The 25,617-nt window shown below is 36.5% G+C and overlaps 3 protein-coding genes across 3 annotated transcripts; all 3 read left to right on the forward strand.

Annotated features, from left to right (window-relative positions):
• Positions 1–7,517: 7,517 nt before the first annotated feature.
• Positions 7,518–9,546, forward strand: LOC140324938 (olfactory receptor 11L1-like). Its single transcript, XM_072403053.1, has 2 exons — positions 7,518–7,596; positions 8,936–9,546. Exons 1-2 carry the CDS (start codon positions 7,518–7,520, stop codon positions 9,544–9,546), a joined length of 690 nt encoding a protein of 229 aa, XP_072259154.1.
• An 8,248-nt stretch (positions 9,547–17,794) lies between these two features.
• LOC140324942 (olfactory receptor 10A7-like) lies at positions 17,795–19,778 on the forward strand. Its single transcript, XM_072403055.1, has 2 exons — positions 17,795–17,870; positions 18,850–19,778. Exons 1-2 carry the CDS (start codon positions 17,795–17,797, stop codon positions 19,776–19,778), a joined length of 1,005 nt encoding a protein of 334 aa, XP_072259156.1.
• Positions 19,779–20,258: 480 nt separating this feature from the next.
• LOC140324944 (olfactory receptor 1496-like) lies at positions 20,259–25,091 on the forward strand. The gene is made up of 2 exons (XM_072403057.1): positions 20,259–20,430; positions 24,163–25,091. The coding sequence occupies exons 1-2, from the start codon at positions 20,259–20,261 to the stop codon at positions 25,089–25,091; spliced, it is 1,101 nt and encodes a 366-aa protein (XP_072259158.1).
• The last annotated feature ends 526 nt before the right edge of the window (positions 25,092–25,617 follow it).

The following is a 25,617-nucleotide window of genomic DNA, read 5'->3' on the forward strand; positions in this document are numbered from 1 at the left end:
AAAGCCTGCATAGTTAGGCTTAGACGACCTCTACTGCTGCCACCCATGCCGCTTAAGGCAGTTGTTTGGCTCCCATGGCTGGTGGAACTGCCATAGGGATCCCTGCTGCTCCTGCTGGCCCTTACAAGCACTTCTTACAAGCACAAGTCCCTTACAAGCACTTCTTGGTAGTGCTACATTTTAGGTCCCCTGTAATAGGGCAAGATGAGTTGTTGTATTTCAGACTTGTAACGCGGATCAAGTAATGTAGCAATCCAATAGTCGTCAGTCTTTAATTTTATGTGTTGTATCTTTACCCTCTTCCTCCCTCTCCCCCTTTGAGGGTGCTCCGCAAGCTCTTCCTCCTCCTCCTCCTCCTCCTCATCCTCTTCTTCCTGCCTATGATGATCTCAGAAGGAAGGAAGCAGCGGCCTTTTGGAGCCAGTTTGAATTGGCTGGTCCGGCTCAGAGTGTTCTGGTGAAAAGTAACTGGAGGGAAAGCCTGTGAACACACTCTCTTCGTCAGATGACTCAAACAACTGAGCATCTTGAAGGAATGCTTGTACCTCCGCCTCTCCAACCCGTCAGTGGGACTCCTCTACATACTGCCGTACACGTGACTTTTCAGCCGAGGAAAAAAGAACTAGGAGGAACAGGTGTATCATGGACTGTTTAGGACACCTGTAAGGTCTGTGTCTGGGACTCGGATGAAGAGGGGGTAGAATCACTAGACCCAAGCTGGGTCATGTGCTCCACTACCTTTTGTTCGGGGTGTGATAATAATGGACGCCCACCACCAACAGCAGCACTTCTTGTTCTCGGATCTGCAGCTAAAAAACAAACTCATACTGCTTTGCTTGCCACCCCTGCCAAAGCTGCCCTTTCCCCTTTGGCCAGACATTATACAAATTTTTTGTGTGGCTTGACACCCTGCCAAATCCTCTTTAGCTATTATGCTTCACAAAGTGTAAATTTGTACAGTAAGTAGATTTTTTTTTAATGGGGGGGTTGACACACAAAATGCAAGTGCGGTAAGCGGTTAAGGTTAAAAATGTACGCTTACAGCTTTTCCTGGAGTGTTCAGTGTTAGGACAATCCCGCCGGATACTCCAACAATAGTCAGCCATCATATGTACATCCCATCTACCCTGATACCGACCTTCCATGACCTTTAAATCTTGGTGGAATCGCTCACTTTGCTCATCACTGACTGCACCAAGGTTTTCTGGGAAGATTCCAGGAATTTTCCATGTAATTGTTTGCTCCTGTGTTTCCAAGAAAGTCCTTGACAATGGCTTTGAATGATAACCAAGCATTCTTTTGACTTCTGACATTGTCCTGATGAAATGTTCATCTTTGATCAGCTGCCGAATCTGTGGACCTTCAAATACACCGGCCTTTATTTTTTCAAATAACCGGAAGGAAATGCCAAAATGAGGAACTTGAAACATTCTCCTTCAGTTGGCAAAGCTTTAACAAACTGCTTCATCAGACCCAGTTTCATGTGCAGAGGCGGGAATATAATATTCTTTCTATCAACAAGTGTCTCATGTAGAATGTTTGGATCTCCTGGTTTTAGGGCAGATCTTGGAGGTCAGTTCCTTTCCACCCAATGCCTCTCACGAGTTCTGTTGTCCCACATGCACAGATAACAGGGATACTTGGTGTATCCGCATTGCTGACCAAGAAGGAAGCATAACATTATTAGGATGAACACAGATGACCCATTTGTTTGGTGATGTTGCAACAACTCAATAACTCTCTATATCTATCTATATATATATTCCTTACAGAGAGAAACTGAATGGCCAACTGGGACTGACCCAAATATATTGCCATTGTAAAGGAGGACGCACTTTAAACGCGCACTTTGAGTTATCGATGAATAGTCACCATTCAGTTAAAGTTTGGAATTCTCAATTCCCTCCAATAAACCAGGTATGTTATGGCAATACACAAAGCCATTGTCAGTACTGCACAAATGCAAATTCTCTGGTTCGAAAGCACGATACCTTTTTCAAGAAAGTTTTTCTCATGTAGTCTTGATGCTAGGAGTTCTGAAGCCTTCTTCGAAAGTCCCAAATCATGTGCCAAATTACTCAACTCATGCTGATCAAATTCCTTAAGAACAGAGTTCTCTTTAATTTCAAACTCTTTATCATTGTTGTCACCTAGTTCCTCACCATAATCATGTTCTTCAAGAGAGGGAGGTGTAACGAATCCGGCATTGGGATTTCATCTGAATGAGCCACTGGGCGTATAGCCGATGGTAGACTAGGATACTCTATGTTACATTTATTTGTCTTGTTATATCCTGAAGAATGAGTTTCAGTTTTAATTGAACCTAGGGAAATTGTGAATGTTCAGACCAAATTTACAATTATCCTGAGTTAGTACAGCAACCCTAATTTATCTTAAGATACCATGAAAATAGATATATACATATATATCACCAAAACAAAGCACTTCCCTAAAAGCGAAAATAATAAATAAACGTGTTGTGTTGTAGCAACAAAGGTAGCGTTAGAAGAAATTGCTTCGGCCCATAAGTTATACAGATGCCAAGTATATTTGGTCTACTTTTTTTAAATATACTTTTTTTTTTTTGTGTGGCTTGACACCCTGCAAAATCCTCTTTAGCTATTATGCTTCACAAAGTGTAAATTTGTACAGTAAGTAGATTTTTTTTTAATGGGGGGGTTGACACAAAAAATGCAAGTGCGCTGTGTGTGTTGTATGCAGCACTTTGCTTCAGTGGTGACGCTTGTAATATGCAGCACAGTATACAAACTATATACTGCAGTATACACTGCGTCTGTGTGTCTGTCTCTCAGTACAAGTGTTATACTGTGCACGACTCTATGTTACATTTATTTGTCTTGTTATATCCTGAAGAATGAGTTTCAGTTTTAATTGAACCTAGGGAAATTGTGAATGTTCAGACCAAATTTACTGAATATTTCAGCAGAAATGTAAAAAAAGGGGGGAGTAATAGGTGGGGATAGCAGATACTGTATATAGTAATGAAAAAAAATAATAATAATAATAAACAGGATTTATAAAGTGTCAACATATTACGCAGCGCTGTACAATAAATAGGGGTTGTAAATGCAGACAAATACAGACAGTGACACAGAAGGAGGAGAGGACCCTGCCCCGAAGAGCTTACAATCTAAGAGGTAGGGGAAGTAACACACAATAGGAGGGTGCATCTGCACTTGATCTTAACCAAAAGGCCTAGAAGAGATTTGAATAGAGTCATTTTATAGATTCCTTGCAAAGAAGATTGAAGACTATTGCAAAATGGCAAATCCAAACCAAGTGCCCATTCTACCATAGATTTCAACTGTTTATCTATAGGAGTTCCATGACAACTGGAGGCTGTTGCCTGACGTAATCCGGTATAAAACACCCCAGTGGGGATTTAAAGGTCATTTGTATGGAAGTGCAAGCAGGATTCATGAATTACTTCTGTTTCTGTGCCTCTGGGATAGCTGATCTACTGTAGAACATTATGCTAAGTGTGTCTGGCGGACATTAGATATCTATGAGCCATGAAGAAGCCATGAAGAAGCAGTTCTAAAATTCTGCCTCTGGTGGATCCGCATAAAATATTTCTGCCACCTCAACATATCTAGCTAGACTTGATGAAGAACCTTGTAAAGGCCATGGGTAAATGTGTGGTTTTCTTATCTTGTTGAGACATTTTCAAGCAAAAACACTGCAAAATTGAAGGCTAGTTATCATATTTTTATATGCTATAATATAAATATATTAAATATTTTGATATATATATGTTTTCAGATGAAGTTGCTTTTGTCGGATGGAGGTTTTAAACAATTCCTCTCAGAAACCAAGCTTGAAGCTTTTGTAGGCATTCAAGTGGCTAAGGGAAAGTAGACATAAGTCTCCTGCATACAAGGAAGGAGTTCAGAATATGTTCGATTCATACCAGAAACTGAGCTGTCTCATGTCATTCAAAATACACTCCTATCTAGAGTTCTTTCTAGAAAATGATGGAATAAGAGTATGATGGACGTCTACTGCTGCATGCTGTAACCTGACAATCCAGACACAGCGTACACAAGAAAGTCTTTCTGTATAACTATATCACTATGTGCTTATTTGATTTTTCATGAATATAATAAAAATTTTTATCAATACATGGAGCACACTGTGAACTGACATTACTCATCAATCAAAAAAGTTGACATATCTGAAAAACTGATCTGAAATAAGATCTGAAATTAGTTTGGAAAACTAATTTAGAAAAATGTGTTGAGCTCTCTGAAGATTACAAAAAAATGTTTTTGTTGCCTTGTGTTAACTAAGAATTGATGTAATGTGATCGGGTCCTGGATTACCCATAATATATTATAATGTATGAGAGTATTTATTGTGAAAAAAGTACTTTACCCAAAAGGGAGATATCAAATAATATTGATATAAAAAAAATTGAACATTATATCTAGGTAGAGAAAAAGAGAGAGAGAAGCCTTTTGTGACACAGTAATTGATTGTGTGTGTGTTGTTTATTTAATGAGTTGTTCTGGTCCAATCTAGACATTACTCTGCTAGAACCTTCTGTTAACACAGTCCTATATTTCTAAATAAAGTGAATCCGTGAACAATATCAACAGATATGCAAACCGACAGACAAATATGCAAATTGTATATCCAAAAACCTATGGTGCTGTCTCATCCAGGGTAAACTATCTCCATGGTGAATGTATTTTAAACAACGTAACACTCATGTGGACAAACAGCAAAACTAATTTTTTACTCCAGATCACAACTTTTAACACATTTTTGATGGTTGGTTCACTTTATCTCACTATTCAATGTGGTGTTTGAGAGACAATAATCAACAGACAAAATTTTGAATTCTCAAATTCCCTGAGGAAGCCCTTTTTGGGCGAAACGCGTCCGAAATCGGAGAATAACTTTGCATATTTGTCTGTCGGTTTGCATATATGTTGATATTGTTCATGGATTTACTTAATTTAGAATAGTAGGACTGTGTTAGCAGAAAGTTCTAGCACAGCAGAGTTATGTCTAGATTAGACCAGAACAACTTTTAATAAATAAACAACACATACACAATCAATTACTGTGCCACAAAAGGCCTGTCTTTCTTTTGGCCTGTCTCTCTCTCTCTTCTCTTCCTGTTTATAGAGTATTTACATATTCAAGATTACCACATAAAAGTGGTAATGGTCAAAATATTCCTTTCTCGCTAAGAAATTGATTTTTATTTACATTTTAATGTTTATTTCTGCTTCATGATATCCAGCTATAATACCATATATATTTATGTGTATTTCCTAATTTTTTGTTGCACCTTGAATTTAGCTCAATTTGTACAATATAGGGTAACAGACCTTGACTTATGTTTTTTTTTATTTATGATTCATTTTCATTTAATCAATTCCTAGCAATTATCAATAGACGTCTAATTAGAAATGTCCCAGGAAGCAGCAGGGTTCTCAATGGACTTTCCCAGGCCTTTATCAGATACATTTGCACTGTAACACATCATATATAAATGTATGAGAGGTTTTATTTAGTCATTCATAATATGAAAAAAGGGCACACAGTGTATTTGCTATCCCTGTATGTATTGCTTTTACATTTTTAGGAGACGGTGAGTATGATTTTTAAAATCAGTTATCAGAAGGATTCTCAAACACATTATAACAAATCAATGTCATATAAATTGCAAAGTAATGTGTCTCTTTTTAATGGTATAAAAGAAAATTATTTTCCACATGTATGTGTCTAAATCCACCTTATAATGTACTGGAGTTTGGTAATTTAAAGCTTTTATTTTACCCCTTTTCCCCTACCTGACCCCATTGCAGCCTTTATTTCTTCAGCCTTTCTTGTTTCCTAATTTATTTTTCTGCTATGAAATAAAAATAAAAACAGTGAAATTAATTTAATGGTAGTAGGGGCTGAGCAGGTCCTACGTTACACAGCCATGGTAGGACCAAATAACTAGCTGTTGGGCATGGCTGCCATTTTTTCTTCAAAGTTGCCAACCAATACAACCAAAACACGCCCATCAGATATTTTATGGGTTCACAAAACCTTCCACACCTACATCTCTCCTTTACATCATCACCCTCAACTTTTTTCAGCTTTGTTCCCATGGAATTTTAAGGATTTCCATGCCCTTTTTTTTGACAATAGTTTGGTTATTAGCTCGACATTGAATATCATAGAGTTCAACAAGATTCGGCATATTATTACTAGTATTTATATACTGCTGACATAATATGCGCCGCTTTACAAAGCCCATAGACATATCACAAACTGTCCATCCAAGTGGTTCCCAATCAAATGTCGTAGTTATATGTGATTAGTGTAGTTTAAGGACACTTTTATTGAGGTGAAAGCTGATTAACCTAACTGAATGTATGTTAGGATGTGGGAGGAAATATTAGTACTCGGAGGAAACCCGCGTAGACACAGGGAGAACGTACAAACTTATTGAAGATAGCGTACTGCTGGGTGACCTGGTGCCACAAAGGCAAGAGTTCTAATCACTGAGCCAGCCGTGCTTCTCCATTCACAGTTAAGCTGTTGATTTTTAGGCCATAGATGAAAGTTGGATAGGAATCATCATCTATACCCCCTTCGTCTGCCCCTTTTTATGAGACTATTTATTGCATCTTTATTGGATTCGTGCATCTCCGGTTGTCCCCCAACATATCATCCATGTAGCTATAATGAACTGTATTGAATGGACTCTTGGTCTCCCTGATCAGAACTGTGTCATAATAACCCCTGAGGAAGCTGACCTTGTTGTCCGTGAAATGCATTTAGTTGGAAATATTTGAGACCACATTATTGTAACTTGTTCCCCTTGGTGGCTGTCATGCTACTTTAATGTTTATGATGGTTTAAAACTTGATATTTAATAAAGCTTGCTAGCATTTTATGTAAAGGATGGTTCAAAGTTTTATGCCTTAAAAGTTCCATTATTATTGTTAAAAAAATGAAAATTGTACTGTTCAGTAACACCATGTACAGCAGTGACATTGCCCACAGTTAAGCTGTTGATTTTTTGGTCATAGGTGGGGGTTGAGTAGGTAGTCATCATTTTTTCTACTCCCTTTTTTCGTCCCTTGCCTTCTTGCTTTTCCTTCTGTCACCCAACATATCACCTGTTTAGCCATAAGGAATTGTATTAGATGGATTATTGGTCTCCCTGATGGTAATTGTCTCTTTATTGTCTGTCAAACGTGTTGTTGGAACCATTTAAAACTGTATCATTGTTCCTATGGCACTTCAACAATTCCCAAGTCTTTTATTTGACAATAGTTTGGTTATTAGCTCCTCATTGATCATGGTAGATTTTACCGGTATTTGGAAGTAAATTTGGATTTTCCAAAATTAAGGAAAATAAAGGCAACCACAAAACCTTACTCAGATTGGCAGATAGCTCCTAATATTTATTATATGTTGGAATTCTACTTAAATAATATATTAGGTGACATTTTTATTTTTTCACAGCTGTTCTAAATTCATAAAAGATGAGTACCTCATCATGGGACAACCAAGGTGGAAACAACAGCACTTTTCTCCAGACTAAGAATTATGAAAATTTTACAAGTAAGTGCTGAAGTCATTGTAAAGGGCAATTTGCCTCTCTCTGTCTCTTGCTTTCACTATTTCTCTCTCTCTCTGTAAATATATATATATATAGTAGAACTTCGTTATCCCACACCCTCCGGCAAGGGCCGATTCCAGATAAATGTAGTTTCTAGTTAACTGAGGTAATTCCTTTTTTCGTTTCTCAGTCATTCAGCACTAGACTTAAATGGGGAGACGTGTCCCTATTCACCTCTAGTGCTGAATGGCTAAATGGCTGAGAAAAGGGAAACCCTGCTCTGCTCTCCTGATTGCTCCCGCGGCCCTAGCGGAGCTGTGGTATGTGTTCTTGGATGCAGAATACATGCCACAGCCCTGCTAGGGCCGCAGGAACAGTTAAGTAAGAGTGGAGCTGTTCTATATTTACACACACACACAAATATTAATTATATATAGAAGAGTATATTACATTTTATAGTAATATATATATATATACAGTAAAATAATTGTTAGTAATATGTATAATGGATATTTTACAGGGGCAAATGTCAGCCAAATGTGAATTGGGGTAATGTTTAATTTTTATGTAACGGCTCTCCAATTTACAAAAATGAAAATATTTAAACATTTTGATCTAATACATGAAAATGTTGAAATGATCAGTAATTGACTTTTGGGAAGAAGGTCAAAAACGTATTTTGGGCAGCGTTTTTTTCACAATCACCATATAAATTCCTTTGTCTTTTATATATCTTTACAGTCACATGACCACAAACCCCCTTTACATGTGACTGTAGCAGACTATCCACTACCCAACCACTAATACATGGCTATGAATGTTAGGTACTAATATGTCACTCAACTAGGAGTTAAGAGATGAAAATAAAATGGTCTACAAGGTTCCAAATTCAGTATTGCTTCCAGCATTTCAGGGGACACAGTCCATTATATCAAGTCTCTGTTATACTCTTTTGTTTGGTCTACAGTGTACAGAACTTTCACTTTTCAAAGTTTAGTTTCCAACCATTTTATTATCTCACAATAGTTAACAACCAGACTGAAGTTACTGACTTTATTCTTTTGGGATTTAAGATCAATGAAAACCTTAACATTCTTGTTCTTGCTATTATATTTCTCATTTACTGTTCAACAATTTGGGGGAATCTCCTGATCGTTATATTGACGTTATTCAGCAAGACTCTCCAATCTCCCATGTACTTCTTTCTCTCGCAGCTGTCAGCTAATGATATATTTCTAACCAATATCATTGTGCCTAACATGCTGAATGTTTTGCTGAACAATGGTGGGACAATTACGTTTATTGGTTGCATGATTCAGTTTTATTTTTTTGGTTCATCAGAAGCTTTTGAATGTCTTCTTCTTACATTGATGTCATATGATAGATATTTGGCCATCTGTAGGCCTCTACATTATAATGCCATCATGAACAGACCTCTCTGTATAAAACTAGTCACTGTGTCCTGGATATTAACTCTTTCCATCTTATTGATCGATATATTAACATTATCAAAGTTACAGTTCTGTAGGTCAAACATCATCGACCATTTCTTCTGTGACCTGGATCCTTTGCTAGAACTTTCCTGTTCAGATACCTTTATGATTCGATTAGAAGTGTTTTTACTAAGTACTCCAATCATTATCATCCCTTCTTTTATAATAATTATATCTTACACTTACATTATTCTAGCCATCCTAAAGATCCAGTCTAAGGATGGTAGGCAGAAGACCTTCTCTACATGCAGCTCCCACCTAAGCGTGGTGATTATATTTTATGGGACCTTATTTTGTATCTACATTCTTCCAAATAGAGGTCAAACAGTGAACATAAATAAAATTCTATCTTTGGTTTATACTGTGGTAACTCCTTTGTTGAACCCCATTATCTATGGTCTAAGAAGCCAAGAGATAAAGAAAGCCTTGAAAAAACTCTATCACACATATATATTTTAAATAGAAACATTTAAGAAAAGCATCAAAAACAAAAACAATCTTCAAATCAACAATGAGAATTAAGGAAAAAAAATCCCCAAAAAATTCCAAAGATTCTGGCAAATTAAAAAAGATAGCAAGATTACATGTGACTACAAAGCCTTTCATTCATTCCCCATCTCTACAACAAATTGCCGTGGGCTTTATCTTCCTGAGGATGCTTGAGATATGTCGGCAATTTGGCAGAGTATATTATCAAAATTGAGTGTCACATCACTCTTACTACATTCCAGAGGCTCGTGAACGTCGGGGGTCAGGCAAACACCATTGCCAGAAGGATAGACCTGAGGAGGTGGGACACTTGTAATGTCCTCCAGGCATCTAGTATGAATGGTCCCTCTGCATGTCTCCACTCTGTATCCCCCAATAAATCTTGATTCATTAAAAACTGATAAGTCCAGAACACCTGAGTTGACTGTAGCATTCTGAATTTTGGATCCTCTACCCTGGGAAGAAATGAGAGTTGCCTATACATGAAAATGGCTTGGCAATTGGGATACCTCTGGCAGTATGTTGTCACAATGTACTATTGTTTTAAATACTCCATAGACTCATCTCTCCATCAGAGCCTTCATCAGATACATTTGCTCTGTGTCACATTATACATAAGTGTATGAGAGCTTCCAGTGGTTCATTTATAAGACAGAGGGACATATTGTATATGTATGATGCCTCAATTTACTGTTTATGATTTCTTAGTACATGGTGGGTAAGATTTATAAACTTTATTTAAACTTTTTTAAATAAAAAAAAAAAACAGAATTCTCAAAACACTTCATAACAAGTCATTGTCAAAGTATTAATTGCAACACAATTCTTTTTTTTTTATTTGTCCCTTTTTTCCAGTTTATTTTTCATATATTACAAATAGGATGTCCTGTATGTGCCCAAATCCATAGTATAATATACTAAGCAGATTAATTCATCTAAAGTTTATGCACCCCTGCTTGTAATTTACTTCCTGTTTGTTATTTCTTGCAATCTTTTTAATTTATTTAATCTTTATTCTTTTTATGATATAAAAACAGCAGGATAATATGAATCTAATAGAAGGCAAGCTGGTCCTGCGTGACTTATTGGTGGAGGGGTCACATTCCTTGATTGCCCTTGTTTTCAAAACTTTCCACACTTACCTTCTTCATTTAATAAGATGATGCACGGGAGTACCAGGGTAAAAAGAAGCCCAAAAGTTGTGTCATCAAACTCATGCTGGCCGAGAATTCCAAATTATACCCAATTTCCTTTGCTCTTATCAGAATATGTTGCAATGAAGACTGTATATAATAAATATACAGTTCTGTAACACCATGTGTAGTGCAAAGCATCCCCCTAAAACTGTAATTTGAAGGGTTTTTGCTTAGCCACCCTTAAAGCTTTATTTTACTTCTTTGACTTTGCTACCAGTCCTCAATGACAGTGTTCAGCTTTCCATGGTTTAGTTATTTCCTGCATAGTTCAACTACTTCTGAAAGCATTACAACTTCACCTGTGATCACGTTTAACCAAAAAAGGTCTCAGGGAACCCTGAAGGGCATTTGCTACAACCCCATTCCTAAATTCCTGTACACCCATTTGCCACTCTCCAGTTGCTGTTTCTGCAATGCTCTGCCTAGGCATTATCCATTAGAAGACATCTATGGCTACAGAAGAGTTGCCCACCCATAGCCCTCTCTTTATATTGACAGCTCCTGAGATGAACCAGAGTGGTAGAACTGAATTATGGAGTGATTTGTAGGTTCTGAAGACAGATGAAAGGATTGAGAGAACATTATTCTGCCATACCAGTGTGTTGCCTGTGTAGAAGTTTCAAGTTGGAAATGAGAGTCTGATGAAGATTCCTTGGGCGACTTACAACATGAAAGTGCTTTTCCCCATAAGTGTGATACTTTGGTCTCGGAGGTCTGTGATTGCAGAAGTGTGACCCCCATGGAAATGTGGTGATGGGAACCTTGTGTAACGCCCCAAGTTAAGTATTTAAACTTGTCATAGATTTGCATTCTTTCATGGGCAATAACTACCTTTTCTATAGACTTATACCACACCTGAAAAAACGTTTATCATCCGCTTTCTCTGCTTCAAATTTTTCCTTATCAAAGACATTTTTCAACACTGTAATTACCTCTTATAAAGAATGTGACACTGGATTGATCCAATCTGCCAGAATAACCCTTCTGGCCGCCAATAAACATATAGTAATCCAGCCCTTATACTTTATACGTGTGGCAGTGGGAGGCTCTTGTTGCCAATAACCAAACAAACATATAATAGGGTTCAACTGGAGTACTGGATTTGTGGTTTCATATATAAATCTTAATACTACTTTTCAGAACTGTGGGCAGCTCTATAAATAATGTGTCGGTGAAACATGTGGTTCACCACATTTTAGACACATTGAATGAGACCTCCTAAAATGTACCTTTTCCGAAAAAACTCTGTACGCTCTATGCATCACTTTAAATTGAGTCTCTCTCCAAATTTAATTAATCATATATTTTCAAATGATTAGTTAACCTTGTAAAATTTGTTCCACCAGCTCCAAATTGTGGAAATCTTTCTGCCATATCCACATTGGTGCTGGATAACGATTAATTAAAATTTCTTTGATGAAACTGATAAATGATACCCTGAGGAGACAGGGTAAGTAGATTGTCTAGACACTCTACTGCATTGGGTGCATTCGGGAATATAGCCATGTCAGTGTTCTATAGTGTGTTAGCACTTGTAAATAATATAAAGGATGAACCGACCAGGATGATAGGTTATATTTCATTTGAAGAGCCAGGAGGGAAAAAGGTCAGTACGTGTCTATATCTAGTACGAAATCCTGCCAATAGTACAGCCCTCTGTTTCCACACTTGAAAAACTCTGCATGTGGATCCTGATTTGAATCTTGGGTCTCCACTGATGGGAAGATACTTGGATACATTTGTAGGTAATTTCAATTTACGCTTAACTTCTCGCCATGTAATTACCATTTCTCTAATCAACAAATTATGTTTTAAATGAACCGGTAGTTTGCACCGCTTTTTAAAAGTATAGTTGAATTCTATTGAACTAATACAGGTGTATGTTTTTCTTTTATTTTTTGCACTTGAATCTATTGAATTGCAGAGTAATTTGAGTAATAGTGCCTATGCTTTGTATGATATTAATAGGAAGTTAGTCACTGCTGGTAAATTTAATAAGTTCAGCTTTGTCGCCAATCAATGATAAGTAATGAAAAGTGCTTAGAATTCTACTTATACAATGATATATTATCCATCATTTTTATTAATATACAGCTGTTCAATATTAACGTAAAATGACCAATTCATCACTGGATGACCAAGCTGGAAATGAAAGCATTTTTTTCCAGACTGACACTATAAAGGTAATTTTAAAGTAAAGTAAAGTAAGTACCAAAGTCATTGTATCCAATTGCATAGTTAGGTTGAAAAAGACACAAGCCCACAAAGTTCATTAGGGTAAAGAACATGTTAGAAACTTGAATATTCCAGATAAAACCATATACAGAAGAAAGGAAAAAAACATGTCTGTTTATGAAATAATGAGATTGTGTTGCTATCGTTATCACAAAGCAGTGAGATGATTCTGATCTCTTGCCATGGATGTATAAACTCCAAACATGCAGGACAAATGCCAACACTCTCTGTTGTTTAGTTTGTTGTCAGACACTGTTTAATGACGTTGTGTTTCCTCTGATGCAATAATGAACTCATGTATAATGTACATGGACAATGCTCCTTCTCACAAAGCACTTTCTGTGACCGACAAACACATTACTACGCTGGAACATCCTCCATATTCTCCAGATTTGGCATATCTTGTATATATATTATTTTGAGAGTATTGTCATTTGGATCTAGGCCAATTCTAAAATTGGCTGGAACATCTCACGTGTAGTTTGGCTTCCAATGAACCAAACATTAGCTCTTTTTAAGCTTAACAAAGCTTAAAAAGCATCAATGAACACATTGGACAGGGATTAAGAGGTGTGGAATAAAAGGTCTAAGATTTGATATATCCTAGCATTCCAAAGGATGTACAGGCTACACAACAGCAACGGCAAGATCAGCTAGTAACTACTAAACTCACAGTTCAGAGATAGAAAACAAAGGGATTAAGAGATGATATAGTTAAAGGAAAAAAATAACACTTACCTTTACAGATGAAAAGCCCTCCATCCCTCCACAATCCGAGTCTGATAGATCCTTCGCTGTCCCGTCTTCCTTGCGCTTTCCGGGGCTGTCGGGAGAGCAGCCGTAGCAATCTTCTTTCTTCTTTTTCTGTGTTCTTCTCACATCACATGATCTCGCACTGTGCAGGCACCAGATCAGGTGCATGTCTTCTTGAAAATGTTTAAAATTAGATTGACATTAGATAGTCCTTTTTTTTTTTTACATTCCATGACAGCCCCTGGTGACACATGCCCAATCTCAGACATGCGCATAGGAGGCAACCCAAAGCATTCAGAGATATGTGTATCTTGGTAGGTAGGTTGCAGGGTACCCCTTCAGTTTTTACAGCCGCGGCAGTAAAGACAGAAGGGTATTTTACCTTTCTATGCAGTCCAGGCATATCCTAAATTCTTTAAAAGTCTTTTTACCTCCTCTTATACTTTAAGCCCCTGATAATTTCATCAACTAATGAAAATTCTCACCATACTGAATGGTGTTCATTAACAATCATTAACAATTTCAAAATGGGGCCCTGTAGTGAATAAATACTCTGGCCTAATTTATTAAAGCTTGCTAAGGCTGAAGAGGATACACTTTCATAAGTGAAGCTGGGTGATCCAGCAAACCTGGAATGGATCTGGCCAGGATTTAAAACATTTGCTAGCAAAAAGTAAATGGCTTTGAAGAAATCCATTCCTGGTCTTCTGGATCACACATTAAAATGATAAAAGTGTATCCTCTCCAGTCTTTAATAATTCAGACCTATTGAGTTCCTATCAGCTCAAAATTGTTGGGAGTGATCCCAGTAATCTGAATGATGCTTGCTACCCATCTCTAATTAACTCCATCATCTTGCATCTCCAGTTAACTTCATCTTCGTAAGGTACTATTACTTTCAATTCTAAACGGATATCCGTGATGTAATCTACCCATACAAATTTAACCTGATAAGTAAGTGTTGATAATAATAATTTCTACATTTATCACTACTGTCAACAACTATTCCATAAGAATTACTCAAATTTACTCTTTATTACATTTTTATTCTTAAATTTCCAGGGGAAAAGCTCATACAGATGACCCTTCGCCCTTTAAAATGGTTAGCCATCTGCAGCCCCTAAGTATTTGAGTAAGTCCCAATAATTAACATGTGCTAATATGTGCATAATAACCATAATAACCACTTTGCCAAAAAAGCCAGATTTTTTTTTTCTCCCCTCTTTTGACACATTTAATACCATTAGAACTCATTTCATTGGAGGATCCTTGAATGGGTTTAGTGAAGGTTCTAGTAGAAAAAGATTTTAGTGGTTCAATATTTTCTTTCTTGTGAAGCCTACTGGAACTTAAACAAACTTGGCTAGGACTTCTACAGGGGCTGGATAATCAGCATGCCTGGCTATTGACCCGTGAGCAATGCTACTTCTATTAACTGAACATCAAGTACATTACATCATTTATTATGTACATACTGTATAATATTATTTTACTAACATAATATAAAAATGAATTATAAAAAATCCTGCAACATGACTTGAACAAGCTTTTTGCATACTGTGTGGCCACTGTTTAATATTTGTCTTGCAAACAGTACACTCCAATGTTTATTCTAGAATAATCCCTTCATTGTCTCCTCCCTTTTTTTATATGCTGTCCACCGACGTAATACCATTTTTGTCTATTATTGTTTTAAATATTATTCATGTTTTGATTGCAAAATAAAGCATGCCCTGTTTATTTTTGCTTGCTTCCTATTCATGTGCCCACATATTGTCCTGATGCTGGTATCCAGCAGGTGGTCAGATCCAGGAACCCAACCAAAGAAAGCTGGGAAACAGAGATACAGACCACAGAATCTCAGTGCAAAGATGGTTGGATCCTTTGATAATGAGCATATCAGGTGTACAGATCTGGGTACCCAACACAGGAATGGCGGAAGCTCCTCTCAATGAGGACAGAAGGGTTTCAGGCCCAGAAAAGGAGCCATATATTGCACCTTCAAACCAAAAGATGGTAATATTACTTTTAGGTACTGTATAGGTCAATAAAACTCCAAGACCAGAATGTAATTCCCCCAGCCTAAAGGGACAGCCACAGGCCATCACCAAGAACATTGTGGACATTACGGGGTTGTCACAAATCTGCAATCCGTGTTGTCTTTAGCTCGATTCACCCTGCACCTCTCCCCAGCCTGCAGCAGCTCTGACCAGCAATCTAAAACTGTGACTCCTTAATACCCCCCATTGCCTCAGAGGACTATCATATGCCACACACTCCCTCCAACTGCTAGTGGAAGTGTATTTACCACCTGAGGTGCCTCAGGTTTGGCACTCCCTCTGGTGGTGGGATGTCTTACCCACTTGTGACATGGTCTCCTCCAATCACATGAGTCCCCATATTTAGGAAGGTCACAGGCAACAGGATGTTGGATGAACAAGTAGGTCTTTCTTTTCTCTGGTTTTCCAGACCTTGCAGTTTATCAGGTTCCTGCCAAGTGGTTATCATGCGTATGAGTATCATGCTGGTGGAGATGAGAATTACTGCTGAACAGTGACATCTCTAGATTTATAGTATGTTAGCAAAAGCTTCCTTTATAAATATTTCCATTTTTAAAATGTATTTCTGCTTTATGATTTCCAGCTATATTAACTAATGTATTTTTTCTTCATTTTATGTTTTACCTGGAATTCAGCTTAAATTGTAGAATTTCAAGAAATGCACTTTAATTTAATAATACATTCCATTTTCTTTTAATCAAATCCTTGGCGGCTTTCAATGGACTTATAATTAGAAATGTCTCAGGAAATAGAAGGATTCTCCATAGACTCTTAATAGGTCTTCGTCAGATACCTTGCCATGTTACACAATATAAATAAGTGTATGAGAGATTACATTCAGCCAATAATTTTATAAAGCAGAAGGGCATAAAGTGTATTTCTTATTCCTGTATTAAATGCCTTAATTATTAATTTCATGGTAAGTATGATTATTAAACTTTTAAAAAATGTCAATAATCAGTTCCCAACCACATTATTAAAAAGGTCATTGTCATAGTAATTGTAAATATGTTTTTCTACACGTGTCTCTTTTTTTCCATCTAATTTTTTCATATGAGGAAAGATTTCATGCATACGTTTGTCTGAATTCATACTATAATATACCAGACAGAATTTTTTTTGTAAAACTTTTAAACCCTTACCCCTTTGCTGACTTTTTTTATTATGTTTCTGATTTTATTGGATCTTTCTTCCTTCATTTCATTTTTTAATGATAGGTTTAAAGAAAACGTATGGAATGAAAACTTTCCCTGCCTCCTTCATTTGTAAAGATGAAAGAAGCCCACTCATTTTTCCTAATTTAAAAAAAACCCAGTTCCCTCATGATAGTCTACCTTCTCCAATCTTGGAGAGCTTTGATATATCAGGCCCACAAAGTCATCAAGCTGTGATCCTGGCTGATAATTCCAAGAAATAACTTCTTTCCTTCTCATGTTTTAGAAATCTGTTGCAGCTGTTACTTCTACCAGTCCAGATGAGCTTAGCAATGTTTAAAACTAATAGAATTTAAAGAGGTTGGGATGCTGCTTTATATAAGCCAAGCTAATTGTAAAAGGAAAGTGAATAAATTCTGCAGCCAAAGTTGCTCTTACCAGAATATGATCTTTGTGAAAATTGTACAATTCTGTAACAACTATTGCAGCATTGGGGCATTCCCCTAAAACTATATTATAAAGAATTGTGCAATTTGATTTCTTAAAATTTTACTGCCACCTTTGAAGTTGTTTCCTAATTTTTTAGCATCCGCCATGACAGTGCAGTTAATAGCCAAAAACTACTGTAAATGGATTTGGCACCAAGAACATTCATTGGGGTTTGGAGAAAGCCGTGAATTCTCTAAGCAGATTCACTAATCCCTATTATGTTATAAAAATTGCCCTGATCTAATATATACTGGAGTTCTACCAATACAATGATATATTATATGACATGTTTTATTACTTTGCAGCTGTTATAATGCAAAAAATTCTAAAGATGAGAAATTCATCACTGGACATACAAAGTGGAAATGAAAACATTTATTTTGAGACTGGAAAAGGGAATCCTAAAAGTAAGGATTATAGTCATTGAACCCAATAAACTGTTTGTTAATATATATACATAGATGTGAATTGATGATGTGTCACGTTTAAAGGAATATTTTGGACTAATTTGGAACAAGCTCGTATCCTATGTCAAGACATTGGGATGATATTGATTAAAATGTTTTGACACTGATACTTGATCAAAACACAAAACCCTTCTTACAAATCCCGCTGACCCCATAGTATTTTGGTAACAATTCTATTTTCAGGGGCTTTGAAAATGACCAAGAAAAAATCGGATTCCACTCAAAAACAAAAAGTGCTACTCTTTACCCTTTTGGCTTTAACGTTTTCCTGTAATTTTCTGTATATTCCAGGAAGTTAGGAGGTAAAAAAGTTGTGAAACTTCTGGTGACTATGGAGGCTTTTTTGTCATCACTGCCATAAAGGCTGCTGCCCAACTCCCTGCCATAAAAAGAGTTTTCACCTTCAAGCTTAAAGGGTAACAAAAGTCCCACTTTGAACATTAGCAGTTTTTACAAGAAGGGATAATTGGTATCTGTCATGATCACCACCAAGCTGTTGATTAGCATTGCCCAGCAAATCAAGATGGCCAATGATCATCAAAAAAGAAGAAGAAAGATGGTGGCACCCTGATATGGAACAGGTATAGATAAGTATCACGGTTTAGTCCTTTTTTTGCCCGTCATCCCTCGTTTACAGCTTTACAAAGGTTTTATTACCACTTGTGTCATGAAAAATCCAAAATGTCCCAATTATCTGTTGACAATGGTCCAATATTAAATTTCCTCTAACTTCTTGTTTTGTGGCAAGAAGTGAAGGAAAATTGTCTTAATAACAGACAATCAAATAATAACAACACCAACATAACAAAAATATTTAGGTAAAAATACAATTTAAAAGAACTTTACTATTGTTAGAATACGTTTAGTCTGATTAAGTTTGCACAATTTATTTATGAAGTATTTCTTTTGTACCAAATAGTTGATAACCAGACAGAAATTATTGAATTTGTTCTTTTGGGATTCCGGATCAAGAAAAACCTTAATGTTCTCTTTTACTCTATTATACTCATCATTTACTGTTCAACAATTTGTGGGAATCTCCTGATCATCATATTGACGTTATTCAGCAAGACTCTCCAATCTCCCATGTACTTCTTTCTCTCGCAGCTGTCAGCTAATGATATATTTCTAACCAACATCATTGTGCCCAACATGCTGAATGTTTTGCTGTACAATGGTGGGACAATTACTTTTATTGGTTGCATGATTCAGTTTTATTGTTTTGGTTCATCAGAAACATTTGAGTGTTTTCTTCTTACACTGATGTCATATGATAGATATTTGGCTATCTGTAGGCCCCTCCATTATTCGGGCATAATGAACAGACCTCTCTGTCTAAAACTAGTCATCGTGTCTTGGCTAATAACTCTTTCCACCCTACTGATTGATACAATTACAGTGTCAAAGTTACAATTCTGTAGCTCAAATGTTATTGACCATTTCTTCTGTGACCTGGATCCTTTGCTAGAACTTTCCTGTTCAGATACTTTCATGATTCGGTTAGAAGTATTTTCACTAGGCACTCCAATCATTCTTATCCCATCCTTTATGGTAATAATTTCTTACACTTACATTATTCTAGCCATCTTGAAGATCCAGTCTAAGGATGGTAGGCAGAAGACCTTCCCTACATGCAGCTCCCACCTAAGTGTGGTGATTATATTTTATGGGACCTTATTTTGTATCTATATTCTTCCAAAGAGAGGGCAGACAGTGAACATGAATAAAATTCTGTCTTTGGTTTATACTGTGGTAACTCCTTTGTTGAACCCCATTATCTATGGTCTAAGAAGCCAAGAAATAAAGAAAACCTTGAAAAAAACTGTATCACAGATATGTTCTAAATAGAAAAAAAAAAATGAAAAGGCCTCTTTAACCCCCTAGCGTTCTTATCTATGGCCTAAGAAGCCAGGAAATAAAGAAAGCCTTGAAAAAAATGGTATCAATTGTATATTCTAAATAGAAATATTTAAGTTTTTTTTAAACTGACTTTGAGAAATTGAATTGAAAAAGAAAAAACGTTTAGGACAAATAGCACAACTGCATTCATGGTGTACAATATTCATGACAAATTGAAGACAATGGGAAGGCTACACATTCTACATGGCAAATAGCACTTTTAGCATTCCCCAAGAGCTGAAAGATGAAAATAGTGTAATGGCTTGTGGAGAACATTACTTCTTATTTTTTAACTTTTTAATGTTTTAACGACTTTATTAAAATTCATTAATGAAGGCTTTTCTTTTGTTGTGATTGGTCTGTATTGTATCTCAAGAAAACTGTGGCTGGGGGACCACTTGCCTTCAGCAAAGCTCCCTGAAAGGAGTAATGGACTGCACTGCAAATGACTTCCAGGTAGCAGTCGAAGCCGGCAACCACAAAGTGAGATACCAGAACGAAAGACAATTCCAGAGTCAGGAACAAGCCAAGGGCCAGTATGGGCAGCAATCAGATTTTATCAGTAACAAGAAGGAATCAGTGACCAGAGATGCAACAAAAAGTAATAAGTAACACAAGAGGATGATTGTAACATATAAATACAGAATACAGGAATGGTTGGATTCCATCTTGCAAGTGTATAGATCACTTTATGTTTAAAAAACTTTAAGGTTACACTGTTTTCTAATTCTGCAATGTAACTTGTGGGTTAAATAGCCATTTAAAGGTGACACTTTTACATTTTAAAATATATCTCCCCCCTAAAAAAAATTACTGTTATTCTTGAGGCAAAACATAATACATTGCCCCTGATTCATCAAGCAAAATCGTCCCGCTGGCACCCGACGAAGGACACCCGACGCTGGAGAGGGAGATCGGCGGACGACGATCGACGGAGGACGACGCTGGAACACGAACACGGCGCTGGATGAGCACAGCGGGACCAGGTAAGTAAGGATGGGAAAAAACTCTGGGTTAACCATCCTAGCCATTTTTTTTGCCCGTACGAAAGTCGGGCTTAACGGCTAGGAGGTTAAAGCTCCTTTCTTGCTTATCAGTTTACTTTTATTGATGTTTTTAAACTTTTTGTCTGCTTCATCATTTCCAGTTATAACACCTAATATACTGTTCATTTCTTAGTTTTGGGTTTTACATTGAACTTTTGCCTATATTGTTGATTTTCAGGTAACACTCTTTAATTACATCCCATTTTGTTACATTCTATTAACTTACATTAACTTACATCCCATTTTCTCCTAATCAAATCCTTGTGGCTTTCAATGGAGTCCTAATTAGAAATGTCTCAGGAAATACTAAGATTCTCCATAGACTTTCCCAGGCCTTTATCAGTTAAATTTTCACTGAAACATATGATATATAAGTATGAGATTTTCCATTCAGCCATTCATTTTATAAAGCAGAAGGGCTCACGGTGTATTTATTATTCCTGTATTTACTGCTTTTATTTTTTATTACACGGTGAGTATGATTAATACTAAAAAAATCATCCACATTCTAAGAGGTCATTGTCATAGTAATTGTAATATTTCTTTTTTCTTCAGCTAATTTTTTATATATGGGTAAATAAGTCCTGTATGTATGTGTCTGAAACTATAGTATATTATACCAGACAGAATTTTTAATTGTAAAATGCGTGTACTCCGGTGTTCTTACCCCTTTACAGCCTTTTCTTGTTATGTTTCTGATTTTATTGGATTTTTTATTTATTTGTTTAATGATAGGTTTAAAAAAAGAGTGGGATAGGATGAAGCTAGTAGGGGGCAAGTAGGTCCTGCATGACATAGATGTTGTAGGGCCACATAATTCAAGTGTTGCCAATACATTTAACCACAACTCACCCATTGTATAGCTCACAAAACCTTCCCCACCTTCTTCATTTGTACAGATGCAAGAAGCCCACAGATTGTTCCTGATTTACAATTCACCCAGGTTATCCCATGATAGTCTATCTTGTCCAGTCTTGGAGAGCTTTGATATATCAGGGCCATAGAGTCATCATGCTCTTATGCTGGCTAATAATTCCCAGGAATAACTACTTCTACTGTCAATTTTATTAATAGACTCCTTCCCATAGGTTTTACAGATCTGTTGCAGCTGTTACTTCCACCAATTCAGATGGGTTTAGCAATGTTTGAAACTAATAGAACTTAAAGAGGTTGGGATGCTGCTTTATATAAGCCAAGCTAATTGTAAAAGGAAAATAAATAAATTCTGCAGCCAAATTTTCTCTTACCAGAATATGAGATATTCTGTAACACAATTTACAGCATTGGGCCATTCCCCTGAAACTTAAATTCAAAGAATTGTGAAATTTGATTATTTACAATTTTACTTTTTTTTAACAATGCTACCCTTCTGCCATGACAGTGCTCATCTTTCCATAGTTTATGTATTAGCATCTCAAAACAACCAAGTTCACCTTGCCATCTATAACATTTATTGGGGTTTGGAAAAATATTGGAGTTTCCAAGCATTTAAAGGATTTTTTGGCTTTGCCACCTGTCGCCCATGGCAGTGTAGTTAATAGCCAATAAATACTCTAAATGAGCTTGTAAAGAATTGGCACCAAGAACAATCATTGGGGTTTGGAGAAAGCCATGAATTCTTGGAGCAGATTCACTAATCCCTATTATGTTAAAGAAATTGCACTGATCTCAAGTATACTGGAATTCAACCAATTTAATGATATAATATATGACATGTTTTATTACTTTGCAGCTGTTCTAAATTAACAAAAAATGAAAAATTCATTGTTGGACATCCAAAGTGGAAATGAAAACATTTATTTCCAGATTAAGAAAAATGGGATTCCTAAAAGTAAGGATTATAGTCATTGTACCCAATAGACTGTTAATATGAACATACATGTGAATGGATGAAGTGTCCCATTTAAAGGAATGTTTTGGTCTATTTTGGGACAAGCTCCTATCCTTTGTCAAAGCATTGGGATGTTATTAAGTAAAATGTTGATGCTATTGTACTATTACCTTTTAAATTATTAAACTAAACTATTGAAAACATGTTTTGACACTCATACTTGATCAAAAAACCAAACCCTTCTTACAAATCCCCCTGATCCCATAGTATTTTAGTAACAATTCCATATTCAGAGGCTTTTGCAGTTTCCTGTAAAAAAAAAAAAAAAAAATACTTCTATACAAAAAAAAGTGCCACTCCTAACACTTTTGGTTTTAACATTTTCCTGGAACTTTCTGTATATTCCAAAAATTTAGGAGGTAAAAAGGTGACCATGGATGGTGATTCCGATAGTCAATAAGGGACTTTTATCATCACAGCCATATAGGCTGCTGCCCAACCCAATGCCTTTAAAAGACTTAGTACTTTCTAGCTTAACCTCCCTGGCAGTATTCACAAGTGTGGCTCGGGGTGGATTCTTCATTCCAAAAGCAGTAACCCCGACCCACACTCGGGGTAGAATTGCCAGGGAGATTAAAACTCCTACCTGGTTCCCACATTCCAATGGCATCCTCCAGCGGTGCCAAAGGTGTCCTCCAGCAATGTCCGGCATGCTCTTCACCTGCTGATGCCGGCTGGGCGTCTGTGTAACCTGGCAATACCCTGCCGGCATCCTGGCTGGGCATCTGCTCATGAGTCTTAGGCTGGAGAGTGGGACTGTTGGGCAAATAGGCGGGACCGGGTGGGAAATTTAAAATAGTGAGGATTTTTAAATGTACCGCTTTTACATTTAAAAATCATCATTGATCACACCACCAGAGGTGTTAAAGTGTTACCAAAGTCCCACTGGGAATTCAGACAGGTAGGTATTGCAGAAAGAGAGATTTTCCAATAACTGACAGATCACCAACCAGATGTTGATTAGCCCTGCTCAGCAAATCAAGATTGCCAAGGATCATTAAAAAAAAAAAAAAAAAGGAAGAAGGTGGTGGCCTGCTATAGAATGGGGGATAGGTGAGTATCACGGTTTAGTTTCATTTTAATGTCCAGCATTTCTCAGTTACAAAGGTTTGAATATCATCTGTGTCATGGAAAATCCAAAATTTAAAAATAATCATCAGAGCAAGAAGTAAAGGGCAATGTCTTTAACAAGGATTTGAAGAAGTGAAGAAAAATTTCCTGAATGTAGATAACAAAAAATAGCCTGGTTTAAGGTTTTTCTTGCCTGTCCAAAACCAAAATTTGATGCATAAATAACATTTACACTGACTATAGTAAGGTCTAAAAAAGTTAAGTCTGCCTAAACAGGACGTGTACCCAGCTACAATTAAAAAATATTTATTTTGTATCAAAATAGATGATAACCAGACGGAAGTTACTGACTTCATTCTCTTGGGATTCCAGATCAAGGAAAACCATAATTTTCTTGTTTACTCTATTATACTTGTCATTTACTGCTCAACAGTTTGTGGTAACCTTCTGATCATCATATTGACGTTATGCAGCAAGACTCTCCAATCTCCCATGTACTTCTTTCTCTCGCAGCTGTCAGCTAATGATATATTTCTAACCAATGTCATTGTGCCCAACATGCTGAATATTTTGCTGAACAATGGTGGAGCAATTACTTTTATTGGTTGCATGATTCAGTTTTATTGTTTTGGCTCATCAGAAACATTTGAGTGTTTTCTTCTTACATTGATGTCATATGATAGATATTTGGCCATCTGTAGGCCTCTACATTATTCGGGCATAATGAACAGACCTCTCTGTATAAAACTAGTCACTGTGTCTTTGATATTAACTCTTTTCATTGTACTGATCGATACATTAACAGTGTCAAAGTTACAGTTCTGTAGGTCAAACATCATTGACCATTTTTTCTGTGACCTGGATCCTTTGCTAGAACTTTCTTGTTCGGATACTTTTATGATTCGATTAGAAGTATTTTTACTAAGTACTCCAATCATTCTTATCCCATCTTTTATAATAATTATATCTTACATTTACATTATTCTAGCCATCCTAAAGATCCAATCCAAGGATGGTAGGCAGAAGACCTTCTCTACATGCAGCTCCCACCTAAGCGTGGTGATTATATTTTATGGCACCTTATTTTGTATCTATATTCTTCCAAAGAGAGGTCAAACAGTGAACATAAATAAACTTCTGTCTTTGGTTTATACTGTGGTAACTCCTTTGTTGAACCCCATTATCTATGGCCTAAGAAGCCAAGAAATAAAGAAAGCCTTGAGAAAAACTGTATCACAGATATGTTCTAAATAGAAAAAAAAAATGCCAGCATTCTAATTCTGTCCAACTTTCCATACAAAAAGCGGTACGTTTTTTTGCATGCAAATTTATTTTACATTGTAGGCTATAATTCTTACGCATAACTCACCAAAATATGTCCAATATTTCATAAATTTATTAATAAACTTAAAATAAAAAAAAACACAAAAAAATAAAAAAAAATAGTTAAACATGTAAAGTAAGTGTACAGTAGCACATGTAATATATATATATAATATAATTATATATATATTATTTGAAGATTTCTTTGTATTTGACTCAATACAGCTATTTTGTATTGAATCCAATACAAAATTATTTGAATTTCCCACCAATCCGCCCGCCCGCACAGACGCATGTGCTGAAGTCACCGGGAAACCCCGGAGATTGTCTCTGCACATCGCGGCTGGAAATCGGAGGAGCAGTACGTGTCCCAAGTACCTGCGGGGACAAGCAGGACACTAGGGGGACGCCAACGAAACAAGTAAAGTGGGGTTTTTTTTAGGTTGAAGCTACCCCG

Source organism: Pyxicephalus adspersus, chromosome 2, assembly GCF_032062135.1.
Source record: "Pyxicephalus adspersus chromosome 2, UCB_Pads_2.0, whole genome shotgun sequence".
Classification (NCBI taxonomy): Eukaryota; Metazoa; Chordata; class Amphibia; order Anura; family Pyxicephalidae; genus Pyxicephalus; species Pyxicephalus adspersus.

Excerpts from the sequence above, each read along its gene's own strand:
- LOC140324938 (XM_072403053.1), top strand. The coding sequence starts at position 7,518 with ATGAGTACCTCATCATGGGACAACCAAGGTGGAAACAACAGCACTTTT. Across the intron at positions 7,597-8,935 it reads GAATTATGAAAATTTTACAA|AAGCTTTTGAATGTCTTCTT; the intron begins GTAAGTGCTGAA and ends TTGGTTCATCAG.
- LOC140324942 (XM_072403055.1), top strand. The coding sequence starts at position 17,795 with ATGAGAAATTCATCACTGGACATACAAAGTGGAAATGAAAACATTTAT. Across the intron at positions 17,871-18,849 it reads TGGAAAAGGGAATCCTAAAA|TTGATAACCAGACAGAAATT; the intron begins GTAAGGATTATA and ends TGTACCAAATAG.
- LOC140324944 (XM_072403057.1), top strand. The coding sequence starts at position 20,259 with ATGGACTGCACTGCAAATGACTTCCAGGTAGCAGTCGAAGCCGGCAAC. Across the intron at positions 20,431-24,162 it reads GACCAGAGATGCAACAAAAA|ATGATAACCAGACGGAAGTT; the intron begins GTAATAAGTAAC and ends GTATCAAAATAG.